The sequence below is a fragment of the Papio anubis genome, chromosome 4, assembly GCF_008728515.1.
Source record: "Papio anubis isolate 15944 chromosome 4, Panubis1.0, whole genome shotgun sequence".
Lineage (NCBI taxonomy): Eukaryota > Metazoa > Chordata > Mammalia > Primates > Cercopithecidae > Papio > Papio anubis.
In genome coordinates this window covers 24548994-24563657 of record NC_044979.1, presented here as the reverse complement: position 1 = coordinate 24563657, position 14664 = coordinate 24548994, and the positions used below count along the sequence as shown (strand labels likewise).

Below are 14664 nucleotides of genomic sequence, written 5' to 3'. Positions count from 1 at the left end.
CATGAAGGGATGTTGAATTTTATCAAGAGCTTTTTCTGGCATCTATTGAAATGATCATATGATTTTTGTCCTTTATTCTGTTGATGTGATATATCACATTTATTGATTTGCATATGTTGAACCATCTTTTCATCCCTAGGATGAATCCCACTTGATCATTGTGAATGATATTTTTAATGTGTTGTCAAATTCTATTTGCTAGCACTTTGTTGAGGATTTTTGCGTTTATATTCATCAGGGATATTGGCCTGTAGTTTTCTTTTTTGTTGTTTCGCTTTGTCTAGTTTTGGTATCAGTGAACAATATGTTCTTTTGTTTTCCTGTCAAATTATGAGTTGTAGAATTGGCTCAATGTTACGTGAGTTTTAGGGCAATTATAGTGAAAGAAAAGTATTCAAGGGAGTTGAGGTTTATGGTCAAAGAGTAGCTCAGGGGATCAACCATGCAATTCATGCTGAGGGTCCTAAGAGGGACTTTTTCTACCAGGAGAAAATGAGGGGATTACAGCATTAAAGTTATAATGGAAATGAGGGTGAGAGAGAGTTGAAAGAAGAAAAGTTTTTGATCTGAGAATATGATATTAGAATTTAAAATTTCAGAGGCTGAAAACAGGATTTAATTTTGTAGCAAGTTATTAATTTTTTTTTTATTTGCAGTGATTTAAAGAGGTGTTTGTTTTTCTAATATAGCAAAAAGTCTGAAGTCAAGCAATAGCTTCTTTTGGCCAATGGTTAAACAATACTTAGTCCAGCACCTCTCTGATTCTTGGTCTTTTCCTCTCAATAGCAAGGTGATGCAACTTCAGGTACTTCAGTCAAATCAGAAAAGTGGGGAAAGTGGGAGCAAGTGGTGGCACCAGCCTCAATTCTCCTTTTATCGGGGAAAACAAAAGACTTCCCAATAGCCACAAAAGACTCTACTTAGGGGGCCAGTGGACAGATATGATACATGGTCACCTCTAGCAACAAACAGGGCTGGGATTATAAATATTTAGCTTTCCAGAATCTGTAGTGGAGTGAGCAAAGGAGAGAATGAAATTGGAAGTAGCTGCTGGTTCACCAAAAAAAGCAGTGTCTGCTCCAAAGACCAATGTTCGGCTTCCTTTTATGGAATAATGTTTATGTAGTACAGAAAGCCAAAATCATCCTGCCACAAACAGCTAACTAGGTGACTTAAAGATTCATGCTTTATGATGTTCCCCTCCCTGTGTCCATGTGTTCTCATTGTTCAGCTCCCACTTCTGAGTGAGAACATGAGGTATTTGGTTTTATGCTACTGTGTTAGTTTGCTGAGGATGATGGTTTCCAGCTTCGTTGATGTCCCTGCAAAGGACATGAACTCATTCTTTTTTATGGCTGCATAGTATTCTGTGGCGTATATGTGTCATGCCTGTCAAGGGGAGGAGGGCAAGGGAAGGGAGAGCTTTGGGAGAAATACCTAATGCATGTGGAGGCTTAAAATCTAGATGACGGGTTGATAGGTGCAGCAAACCACCATGGCACATGTATACCTATGTAACAAACCTGCACGTTCAGCACATGTATCCCAGAACTTAAAGTAAACTTAAAGTAAAATAAAAATAAAAGATGGCATGCTTTATGCAGTGGTCATAGGAGGAACAAAGATACTAAGAATGATCTAATGTCACCCATCCCTAGTATTAGAAAAACAGCTCAGAGTGCATATCTTCATAAAGCGATCAAGCACTAACATATTTAAAGTCCAATATGTGTGGTCTCTGCTGATATGAAGAGCAATACTGGAGATAAATATACAATGTAGCCTCTTAAAGGGTATGTATGGGGGGAGTGTGTATGTGTGTGTGTGTGTCTAGTAATCTCATACCTTAACTGTAACCTCCCAAGCAGATTGTGTTAGCAATCTTTTTTATAGATTTTCTTTTGACACTGAAGATCTAGTTAATGGCTTTTGTGTTGTCTTTGTTTGCCATGCTTAGTATTTCTTTGCTCAGTATATTCCTTCTTGTTAAGAAAACTGTGTAAATTTCAGTAAGCCCTGAGGAGCTCACAAGCCAGCTTTCTAGTAGAGCTCTGGGCATAATTTTTCATGTTGCTTTAATAAAATGTTACATTTTTGCCATAGATTACAGTCAAGTGAAATGTACAGTGTGCTGTTACCTGAAACTACTTTTTACCTCACTCATTCTAAGTTTTACCTCAGCAGCTAATCTGCCATAGACTTACTCAACTTAGATATTTCTTAATTTGTAATTTGACAGTGGTTAATTGCCACATGATAAAATTACGTATTTATAAAATAGGAAAGGGGAATTTTTAAAGTTTCTTGGCGGGATTTGTCCAGAATGCCTTTGATGGAATTTGGTCGATTAGTATATCTTTGGACCTCAGACTAGGAGTGAGACTTCAAAGTCCAATTTCTGCCTCTTCTCATTGACACAAGATAACTCTCCATGCTACAGTCACTGTCACCCCATAGAGGAATTGAAGGGCTGAAAAGCCCTAAAATGTTTTTAAATATTACAGTTGTATAGTTGCTTTCCTCTAGCCTGTTCCATGAAAACATTGCAAAAGCAGTGACCTTGCCTTGCGATCAAACAACATGATTAACGCTAACGTTAGAGAAGAGATGCAATGTCATACATCTAGGCTTCAGCAGATCAAGTTAGTAAACATCTAGAATGATACCAAGGCTGGCAATAATTTAAAGTCTGCATTGCTACAGTCCCTTCCTCCTCACCCATCAGTTCCCTTGAACAACATTCTTTTTTTTATTTTTGTTCATGTTTGCCATGTTATTTTTACTTATTACAATCTTGTTCCACAGAGGAGAACTTAGCCTTACATATTATAAGCCTGGATTGTCTATCCAAGCCGTTTTCTGGACTTAGCAAAGTTTAGGAATGGATACAGTGCTGAAAGGTCATAAGTGCAGACAATACATACTATAGCAAGACGTTGGCTCTCTACCCTATAAGGTGAATGACCTTCTGAGTTAGTGTTGCCTCACCAATTCCCATATTCCCTAAGTCCAGAGCACCTCTTTCTTCCAAAGGACTCTCTGAAAAAGAGAAGGATTTTCATACAGAAAAGCCAAACATATCAGAAATTGAATAAGGATGGATGGAATTATTTTGTAAGTATACTGTTGCTGTCATAAATCAAAGACCTAACCTGAAAAAATCACTTGCTAAAGAAGAAGAATAATTGCTTATGTTTCTTGTTATATTAAGTTTTATATGTTGTTATTCTAAGTGTTTCACCTACATTAATTCATTTAACCCCATGATATAGATACTATTACCCTCACTTTACAAAATAAAAGAATAAGGCAGAGAAAATTTGAATAATTAGCTCTTGGTCACATAAAGGAAATGTTGGAGCCAGGACTTAAAGCCAAACTTTGGGGCTCCAGAGAGCTAAGGAAACCTTTGAATGAGATTACCAAATTGTTGGTTGGTAATCTTTGAGAAATTGTGGGGAAATGGGGATACAATAGAAGTTTAGAGATAAACAAATGTTTTTTATTTTTGTTCAGCATTTCTTTGAAGAAAATGTCTAAGTGGTGCTAAATATTTTAATAAATTGGTTTGGAAATATATAGAAGGTAGCTTTATCAAATTTTCCAGAAAGACCTTTTTAGGACTTTTAGTTGGCCATAAGCTATATATGAGCTGAAGTGGAATATAGCACACTACCACTTCCACCTCCCAGAATTTAGGGAGGTGTAAAGCATCATGGCATCTAGAAAAAGGGAACTGATCATTCTGTCTAGACTGGTCAGCCCTTTCTGTAGTATTTATTCTGTTTTGTCCTGAGTTCTACATTTCAAGGGAAATAGAGGAAAATTTGAATGTTTTGGTAGGTAAATTTTGAGAATTATAAAATGATTTAATTCAATCATTAGAAGAATGGGTAAAGAACTGTGGACATTCCACCTACAAAAGGGAAGACTTCAAGGAAGCCAAAAGAGGTATCTTCAATACTTGTAGTATTGACACATGCGGGATTGCAGAGTTAGGTAAAATTAGAGCCAATGATTAGAAGTTAATGGAGGCAGATATTGGCTTGATGTAAGATGGTCAAATCTTTCGGAGATGGAACAGGCTGCCTCAAAAGGTATTAAGTTTCCGTTCACCAGCATTTGTGTAAGTGTGCAACCAGAATGTGGACAGCCACTTGAAGGTGCACAGAAGACGGAGGCACAGAGCAGGTGGTTGGGCCACATGATAGTGGAGGCCTCTTCCAACTCTGAGGTTCTCTTTCTGTAGGTTGGTGCAAAAATAATTAGGGTTTTTGCCATTGAAAGTAATGGCAAAAGCCGCAATTACTTTTGCACCAACCTAAATATTATTCTATGAGTTGATTCAAGATAAGCCACTGAGCTTCTATGTGTAATCAAATATAGAAACAGTCTATCATCTTGGACTTCTAATGCTGCCAACACTAGTGTTACCCAAACTAGTAAAAACAACAAGATGAACAGCAAAATAATGTCATTTCAAAAAAATCTGTAGGCATCTAATGAAATGACTGGTGTTTTATCCTTACCTTTCAGTGCTTTCTCCTGCTCAAGACAGCCACACGAACACGGATCTCCCCCCAGTGTCAGAGCAGATCATGCAGACTCTCAGTGAACTTGCCAAATCGTTCCAGGATATGGCTGACCGCTGCTTGCTGGTCTTACATCTGGAAGTGAGGTATGATACAGCCAAGCCCAGGACCTTGCAATTTGAATGCACTGTGGTTCATAAATCACTTACTTATTTCCAGGGAGTATCACCATAATTTCTGGCTCATATTATTGATGTTATCCCTTTTTACGCTGAAAGTTATTTTTAGCCATATTCAGTGACTGAGCGCATGGTGTATTTTGAGTGTGGTAATTCAGAGCTGGCATGGTCTATGAAATCAGGTCACCTGGATTGAAATGTCACTATCAGCTGGCTAGGCGATCGTTGGCCAGTTAATTCACTTTACAAACCACGGTTTCCTTATTTTAAAAATGGAAATGGTAGTTTCTAACTTATAGAGATTTTATAAATGGAATAATAATTAGCACAATGCCAGACACAAAGTAAGTGCTCAAAATATGGTAGCTTTGCTATTGTGGTGACTTTATTGTGATTCATATTTTCACTAAAGTGCTCTGCTAGTCAAGAAGGGAGTCACGGCCGGGCGCGGTGGCTCAAGCCTGTAATCCCAGCACTTTGGGAGGCCGAGGCGGGTGGATCACGAGGTCAGGAGATCGAGACCATCCTGGCTAACATGGTGAAACCCCGTCTCTACTAAAAATACAAAAAAATAGCCGGGCGAGGTGGCGGGCGCCTGTAGTCCCAGCTACTCGGAGGCTGAGGCGGGAGAATGGCGTGAACCCAGGAGGCGGAGCTTGCAGTGAGCCGAGATCGCGCCACTGCACTCCAGCCTGGGCGACACAGCGAGACTCCGTCTCAAAAAAAAAAAAAAAAAAAAAAAAAGAAGGGAGTCACGTTGGAAAAAGTAGAGGGAAAGAAGTAAAAGAATTATACTAATATATTTTAGTTAACCCAGTATATCTAAAACAGCATTTCAATAGGCAATCAACAGAAGTGATTGAGGTATTCAGCATTTTCCTTTGCACTAAGCTTTTGAAAGTGCCCATTTATACTTACAGCACATCACAATGTGGACTGGCCACATTTTAAGTGCCTGGTAGCTACATGTACCCAGTACTAGCATACTGGGCAGTTGCCAAGAGTGGCTGGGGCTGACTAGGAATGGGATTTTTTTTCTTTAAGATAAAATGGTCAAAAGAAATGTGACAAAGTAACAAGAATGATCCATCTGTGCAAAGACCCGGAGGAAGAGAGTTTCAGACAGAGGAAGGCACACTAACAAAGGTCTTGAGACAAAAATCAAGCTTGGTTTTTGTCTCAAGAGCAGAGAGGAGGCTGATATGCTTGTAGGCTGATGAACAAGCTGGGTGGGGAGGACTGAAAAAATAAGGCACAGGAGACAGGCTAGAGCCCAGTCCTGTGGAGTCATGAAGCCTGACACATTACAGGGTCTTACAGACCAAGTGAATCATTCAGATGTCACAGAAGCCATGGAAGGGTTTTAAGAAAGGGAGAGATACCAATTAATTAACATTTTTTAAAGGTCACTCTGGCTGTTGTATGGAAAAGGGATTGCAGGGAAAAATACGAATGGAAGCAGGGTGACCAGTTGAGACCAGCTCTGAGCATCAAGGTGACAGAGGTGGAGGTATGAGAAGTGTAGGATTTGGGACACATGCTGAAGGTAGAGCTAATGAAGTTTGTTGATAGATTGTATTGGAAACAGGGGCTGGTGCAATGAGAGGGAAGACTCAAGGAAAACCACTAGTTTGGGGCCAGAGCAACTGTGTGGATGCTGGTGCCATTAACTGAGGGGAGAAATAGAGAGGAGAAGGGTTGAGGAGAATGGCAGCAATCAAGCCTGCCATGTAGAGATGTTCAGTTTGAGATGCTTATTAAACAACTAGGTAGCAGTGTCCAAACATCAGGACCAGAAAGTGCATGGTGTGGTAACCCATTCTGTTCTGTATTGCTTTGGAACATGGTTAACATTGATAGACTATTTTTCTTTTCATTTGAAGTCTTTACTAGATTTAGGGTTTAAAAATGTAAATAGGACTTTGTTTGATAGGTGACCCTTGGAAATATGTTTGGACTCCAGTTAGAACTTGGATTTATTTCCATGGTGACTCCTTGTGTGTGCTACTTGCTTTTTATCCTTCTTCATTACCATTGCCCAGTGAGTTACCTCCTTATTGCTTGTGAGAGCCTTGTGAGTGGAACAAGAAAAGTTAACATTGCAGATTTAGAATCTGCTACTCAGCTTTATTCCTGATGTTATTTCTCACATTAATCTGTCCAGAAATAAAGCTCTTTCTATATATTTTCTGATTTGTTTTACAATAATTTACAGATTTGGTATCTCTTTATTTACAAGTGGACAGTGAAATAAATCAGGTGTCTTCTGTGAATAAATATATGCAATAGATGGAAGGAAATGAAAAACACCAAGTAATATTCCAGTGCTGCTGTTACCTGAGTTACAAAGGAAAACAAGGGAATACCAAATTAGTTACTATCACAACTCCTGGTATTTATACTATTCATTGTGTGCTTATATGTGTTCTACATTCAGAATTGTCTACTTATGTGTAGTTAATTCCAAGTGGGATATTTGTAACACATTTGAGTAAGATCTTTTAAGTCCTTAACCCCTATTTCTGCCCTTTTGATACATCTTGGCAATACTCTTCTTAATACTGAACATGCTTTAGTCATTAATTTACAAGAAACTATACAGTGCTATAACACCGGTTGCTGTATCTTCTTCAACATTAGTCTAAAAACAGAAAAACGTCATTTTTAATAATGAATATTTTAAAAGACTGAATTTTAGAGCCCTGGATGTAGAATTATCTTTCCTTGAATTTAACTCAGAACACAAAACATGGGATTTTTTTAAATTAAATTTCCCCACTTCCTTGTATAACATGGTTCCAACACTCAGGTTGCTTTCTTGTAAGTGTGCTTCATTTCATCTTTGTTCCTTTTAAAGTAAGGTACATACAACTAGCAGAATATGCCACATAAGGCTCGGATAGTGAATGTAGACACACTTACTGTGTCCCGGTCATGTTAACAATTTTTTTCAGTTTGCACAGTGATGACACAAAATGAATAAGACAGATTTCATGCCACTCTAGTATAATAACGCTAGAATAGAGCTGTCTGCTAAGTGCTCTGGGGGCATGACTGTGGAAGAGACCATCAAACAGCTCTTCCAGGTGTGGCTTGTTCATTGTGATGGCTGGCCCCGAAACCTAATATCGTGCTATATATTAGGTGCTCAGTAAAAATGTGATTAAGAATTAGCTGGTTGGAAACCAAACCCAGATAAAGTAAGTGCTACTTTACCAAACAAAACCTGTTGTCTTTAAAGAAACGAATTGGTTTGCAGTTTCTGTTTTTACACAGTAGTCCACTTGTAAGTCCACTGAATTATCTTAAGAGGTACAGAGGCTGTGTGGCCAACATGATTCTCATCAACTAATATTTGTTTTGTTCCCATCCTGCTGTAAAAAAGGAATTAGAGCTTAGGCCCAGTTGTCCAGCAGCTGGTGTGGTGAAAAAGTGGCTGATTAGCTCCTGTCTCTGGCACTTTTAGCCAAGAAATCACTGAGATAAGAGTACAGATAGAAGAAAAAAATTCATGGAAAAAAGTAATGAGATATGCCAGCAAAAAGTCCAGAACAACTTCAGATGCCAAAAACTGGTCTTGTTCCCCAAAATATCTTTATATCCATAGCACATATTTTTCTTTGATATTATTAAAGTTCAAACCAAAAAACTGTTTTCAAATCCCACGCAGTCTGTGTTGAATGATCCATCTAAGGAGTGTTTGACATTTTACCTGTGTCATTGTGGTTCACATTTTAACCACCAGGCAGCCCCTTTCCACAGTACAAAGCATAAAGCAAATGGTACCCCCAAGAGACGAAAGACATGGTGAGCCCATTGAAAACTGTTGAGGTTTGTTTTTTCTATTTGAACTTTAGAAGAAGAAAATTAAGTTGCCATTTGAGTCCAAGATGCCAAGAATGTCACCTTTATCAGCTGATTTTTCTCACCATCAGGAGGGCTCTAAGTAGGTTCAACAGCAACTGTCTATCACTGTTGGGATCCTAAGTGTGCACTCTCTGAAAATCATCCACCCCACTGTGTAATCAGCAGTGTTTGCAGAATACATTAATGTCAAAGTCATACTAAGGTCAGCAACAACAGGCCAGAATTTAAATTTTAAAAAATACTTGATTTGAATTTGGCATTAGCTGATGACTATTTTAATTTCTTTCTTTTTTTTTTAATCTCTAATCACTTGGGAAGAAGATAATACCTTAAAGAAAGGTTGTATGTCTTCTCTCCCAATAGCTTCAGGATCTCATAAGCTCTCACCTCCAGTTCCTAAGAATTTCCTAACTAGTCGCTCTACTTCCAGTTGCTTCCATTCTCTGCTATTAATCCACTCGTATACTGTGCCAGAGTGATCTTGCCAAAGCTTAGGTCTGATTATATTATTCACCTCTTAAAATCCTCCTAAGGCTCCCTGTGGCTTCTAGGATAAAGGCCTGATTCCCTACATGGCCTTCAGAGCCTTGCTGACCTGGCCCGTGCCCATCTGCCCAAGCTCGTGGCATGCCTGTAGTGTCGGATCTGTGTGCATCTGAAAAGAACTACTCACCAGTCCTCAGACCATCCTGCATTTATAGTCTCATGCTATTTTACATGGTCTTCTCATTGCCTGGAGTCATAATATCTGTCATTTACTTTAAAAATACTTTAGCATAGATGCTTTAATTTTATTCAACTTCTTTGAAAATAAAGTTAAAAATAAAATTTAAACTTTATTTAAATTTCAACCACAGTAGCAATCAGCGCCCTAGTCATGAATCCCATTCCAGAGTTGGTCAACTTTCATTCTGTCAGAAAGATCACGTTCCAGAGGAGGCTGCAACCAGTGCCATTACTGGTGTTCTTATCAAAATTATACATTTGTGCCAATTAGTACATGAATGTCAGAATGAGTTTTTATTGGTGAAATTAGTTATTAGTTAATTAGTAACTGTTAAGATAAGCATCTATCAGTAAAAATGAGCAGTAGTCAAGATATTTGGATTCTCTTGGATGAACTGCTTTTAAGAATATAACACATCCCATATAAAAGTTAGCTTAAAATGGATCATTCAACTAAATGTAAAATCTAAAACTCTAAAACTTCTAGAAGAAAACATAGGAAAAAATTTTTATCATTTTATTTAGGCAGAGATTTCTGAAATATGACACTGAAAGTACCATCCAAAAAGAAAAAAGTTATAAGTTGAACTTCATCAAAATTAAAACCATTTTTGATAGACATTGTCAAGATTAAAATACAAGCAAAAGACCAGGAGAAAATATTTGCAAAGTGCGTATCTGATAAAGGACTTGTATCCAGAATATATAATGAACTCTCAAAACTTAAGAAAACAAAAAACCCAATTTTTAAAACAGGGCAAATGATTTGAACAGGTATTTCATCAAAAATATATGTACAGAAAATAAGGACGTGAGAATATGCTCAACATCATTCGTCATTAGGAAAATGCAAATTAAAACCACAGTGAGATACTGCTCTACATCTATTGGGATGACCAAAAATTTTTCTTTAAAACTGACAACACCAAGTACTGATGAGGATGTGGAACAACTGGAACTTTTGTATACTGCCAGTAAGAAAGCAAAATGGCACAGCTCCTTTGGAAAGCAATTTGGTAGTTTCTTACAAAAGTAAACATACGCTTACCATATGATCCAGCAGTCTCACTTCTAGGTATTTATCCAAGAGAAATAAATGCAAAGTTATATGCACACAAAAATGTGTACATGAAGTAGCTTTATCCACAACCACCTAAATCTGGAAAGAATCTAAATATCAGTGGGTGAATAGATAATCTGTGGGACATCCAATTCAGTGGAAGGCTACCCAGCAAAAAAAAGTAATGAACAACATAGATGAATCTCAAATGCTTTGTGCTAAGTGAAAAAGCCAAACTCAAAAGGCTACATACTGTATGATTCCATTTATATGGCATCCTGGAAAAGACAACTGTAGAGGCAGAAAAATAGATCAGTGGTTGCCAAAGGTTTGGGAGTTGAGTGGGGATTGACTATAAAGGGACACAGAGAATTTTGGAGATGTTTGTGTTCTATAATTTGGTTCTGGTGGTGGTTATACAATTTTACATGTTTGTTAAAACTAATAGAACTGTACACTAGAAGGGGGGAGTTTTACTGTTTGTAAATTATTTCTCAATAAACCTGACTATAAGTAAAGAAAGATGACAGGCAAAGCATGGTCGCATCATTAGAGATAATAATGCCCTAGGCTTTTGCAGCCATTCATTTAGGAATATTTCTTATTACTTGATGCCAATTGTAAAGGTAACAGAACATGGACCCTGGATTATGTCATCATGTCTTACCTCCAGTGAACCTTCCATGCAAGGTCAGACAGAGCACCTAAAATTACAGTTAGGACTAGACTGGGCTTACAAAACAGCCTGTCTGAACAAGGGATACTGTTGGTTTGGGTTGTTTTTTTTTTTTTTTCTAGGGTGGGGGATTCAGAATAAATACCTGCATGTAGGGCAGAATTTGGACTGAAACACACTCTGATTACAACTTTAAAAGGCTGTGTTGGTGCAGCCAATCCATACCCACCTCAGACTTCTTCAGCAGCTACTAATATCTGCCAAAAAGAACCTGAGAATTGTGTGTGACCAGACTGACACAGGCCATTTTCACACAGAAATGCCCTCCTTCCTCAAGCTGTCAGATAGGTTCTGTGAGACTCAAACATCACCTTCCGTCAGGACCCTTTCCTGATACCCCATGGCACGTTTCCATGGCACACTGTGTAGATGTGCTTGGAGTGAGGTGCTGTTCTCTCTTAGTCATTTTCTTAATCTGCCCCACTAGGCTGTGGGTCTTTAAGGATATAAACTGTCTTATATTTCCAGGGCCTAGCACAATTTCTTACAAATTCATAGAGGTTATGTACGTGATTTACTTAACTAATACGTTATCATTAATAAATATAAGACTAGTGATGACAGCCAATACTTACTATGCACGCCATTTGTGCCAGACACTGCTATACATAACACTTAATATGTAGTAGTAGTGTAATCACAGCACCCTATGAGGCAGCTGTTGGTTTTACCCCCATTTAATGGATGAGGAAACCGAGGGATAGAGAAATAAAGTAACTTACCTAAAGTTATATAGCTGGTGACTGAAGCCAAAGTAGTCTCCTTACACTTTTAAGATCTGTAAACTCTGCCTCTCATCTTCATTGCAACAGTATATGTTGAAAATTACAATGCTTTTCACACTATACCTACAACCCTGGCATTGAAAAGAATTTTAGAACTCCTTACCAACACTGTATGGATTAAACAAGCAATGATCATAGCAGCCAGCTTGCCCCAGATCACTCAGTTGTTCTATAGAATAAGTAAGATAGCTTTGTGGTTAAAAGAGGGGAGGGTGTTTACATTAAAACATACAAGGCCACAGCTGCTTCATATTAAGTGTAGAGCATAGTGTCTGGCACAAATAGAGTACAGAGTTAAGCGTTGGCTATCATCGCTAGTCTTACATTTATCAATAATAATTTAGTAGTTATTTTGGTGCTGTGTCCCAAGATCACTGCCCTCCCTGGAAAGATTTATTAGTAACTGCTCTCCTCATCTCTCTCTTTTTCAGGGTTCATTGTTTCCACTATCTCATCCCTCTTGCAAAGGAGGGGAACTATGCCATTGTGGCTAATGTGGAAAGTATGGATTATGACCCCCTGGTGGTCAAGCTCAACAAAGATATCAGCGCCATTGAAGAGGCCATGAGTGCCAGCCTTCAGCAGCACAAGTTCCAGTATATCTTTGAAGGTCAGGCCCTGCTTCTGTCTCCAGGAGTTGGGGAGGAAGAAAGGACGAAGGTTTTCCTGGTTTTCTGTATTACTGAAGTTGAAGACTTGTAGAAAAGAGTTGTTTGTTTGCTTGCTTGTTTGAACTGAATCTGCAATACCTAGCCTCTTTGTGTGTGACTAGGTAGACAACAATATGGCCGCCATCTGCTCCTCGTTGATAAGGAGATTTAATCCAAGATAAGGCAGATGGCTGCCTCCCTGACATGCCACTCATGAGATTTGAGAGAATGTGCAGACTGGGCCACAAATTAACTCAAGAGGAGCTTATGAAAGAAAAAAAAAAAAGCACACATACACAATGAGGAGAGAATCCTGAAAGATCACTCATTGGCTAAAATTATCACTGGAACGGGAAGTTTTCTCACAGAATGTTATAATCATCTGGAAAGAACAGAAGCCTCTGATTAGCAGCAATTTTTAGGAAGGATATGTCCATAAATGCCTCCAAGGGGGCAGGCAAGGAAGGGTGTGAGAGACAGGAAGTATCATCTAAAGACATTACGCTTCATAATTTTGAAAAAATGTGATGGCACCCAAATAATTTTTCATGATGAATTTCACCCAGAGGACCCCTGTTAGGATTTCACATTATGTTCCCTTGGTCCATGTTTTGGTTTGTTTATGTGAAAACTTGTATCTGTGTTCTCACAGAATTAAACTAGTATTTTTTAAAACAACTAAGAAGGTACATTGTCCAAAGGATTGTGGCAAACTGACAATACATGGCCAATGTTTGCTTTATGAAAGTTTTATTCTTGCAAATTTGGACCCCCCCAAAATCCAGTCCTTAAATATATATGGAGTTATAAAGAGATGTGTTCTCTTGGAGTATATCTCTCAAAGACTTGAGCCAAAAAGTGTAAGTGATTAAAGGGTTAGCTGTCAGTTAACCCCATGGCACTATGAGTTTGGCGGCACCTGGAATATTCTGCAGCTTTGAGCTGCAGTGCCTACCTGAGAATTCACTTTTCTGTTATTACACCGAGTTTCCTCTTTGCTCTTGACTGTGGCTCTTCCTAGCCCCTGCATATCAACATTTGTTTTATTCCTATGACAAAATGCATTTAATGTATTTATTATAATGTATTATTATTTCTTATTCTCTACAAACAGCATACCCCTTCATTACCCAGACTTGCAGACCATGTTATATTGTGGCAGGGAAAAAAAAAAAAAACAAAACAAAAAACCTGTACCTAAAGTTATGGACGTGAGAGAATGACACCAAAACTTGGCCTACAGAGATTTTTCATATAAATAAGTTGTCTAGCTTTAAATGTAGAATCTGCAGTTGTGTTTTTCTTTGAATAAAAACTTTTCTTCACATTCAAATAGTAGCACGTACAAGTTTGTGGTCTTGAAGCAATGTTGTGTGAGTGTAGCTGAAGTAAGACCTGAATGCATCTCCTCCCTCATTTCTACTTTCAGTTTAATCAAGGGAAAACTCATTTTGAAGACATGGGGAGCCATGGACCTAAAGATAAGCCCTGCTCTCTGATCTAAACCTCAGAGTCTCGGGGAAGGGACTAGACTTCAGAACAGGAAAACAACCAATAGCAAATGGCTTGCGACTAGTCAGACCAGCTTTACGGTTCCGAGGAAAATGTCCTGCTAGCATCCAAGAATAAGAAAGAAGGAAGAAACGTTTACTGAATTCCATTTAGAATTAAAATCCAGCTTTTAAAAATAGTAACCCATATGTGCCTCACGTTGTTCTGAACCAGCGTTTCTCAACTTAATTACATGGGGTATCCTGAGGAGGACTTGTTAGTTTGCTGATGTCCTGAGCTGTCCTTTGCTAAATTTCACAGACCACAAAACAACCCTCCAGATGTAAGAACAAACCACTTAGGGGGCCCCAAAATGTCCCAAGATGTCTCACGGGAAGTCAACAGTTAATGTATTATCTGCTTTGCCTTCACCCTTTGCTTCTAATTACATTTTCTCTAATTACTACTTTAGAAATACACCCATTGCCATTTTTAAGGTGTATTAGCATTATTGCCAATAACCCAGTTTTCTTATTGATTTATATTTTACTTGACAGTGTTGAAATATATTAACATTATTGCCAAGGCCCAGTTTCCTGTTGATTTTATTTATGTAGCTTCCCAGTCAACTTTTGAGC

At 38.3% G+C, this 14664-nt stretch overlaps 1 protein-coding gene across 5 annotated transcripts in view; it reads left to right on the top strand.

Annotated features, from left to right (window-relative positions):
* Positions 1-14664, top strand: part of EXOC4 (exocyst complex component 4) — an 818008-nt gene that overhangs the window by 744327 nt on the left and 59017 nt on the right. For all 5 annotated transcript variants that reach the window (XM_017957173.2, XM_021935349.2, XM_017957174.2 and 2 more), the window contains 2 exons: positions 4537-4678; positions 12317-12495. In XM_017957173.2, the coding sequence (XP_017812662.2) occupies positions 4537-4678; positions 12317-12495 (321 nt within the window). The remainder of the gene's footprint in view (positions 1-4536; positions 4679-12316; positions 12496-14664) is intronic.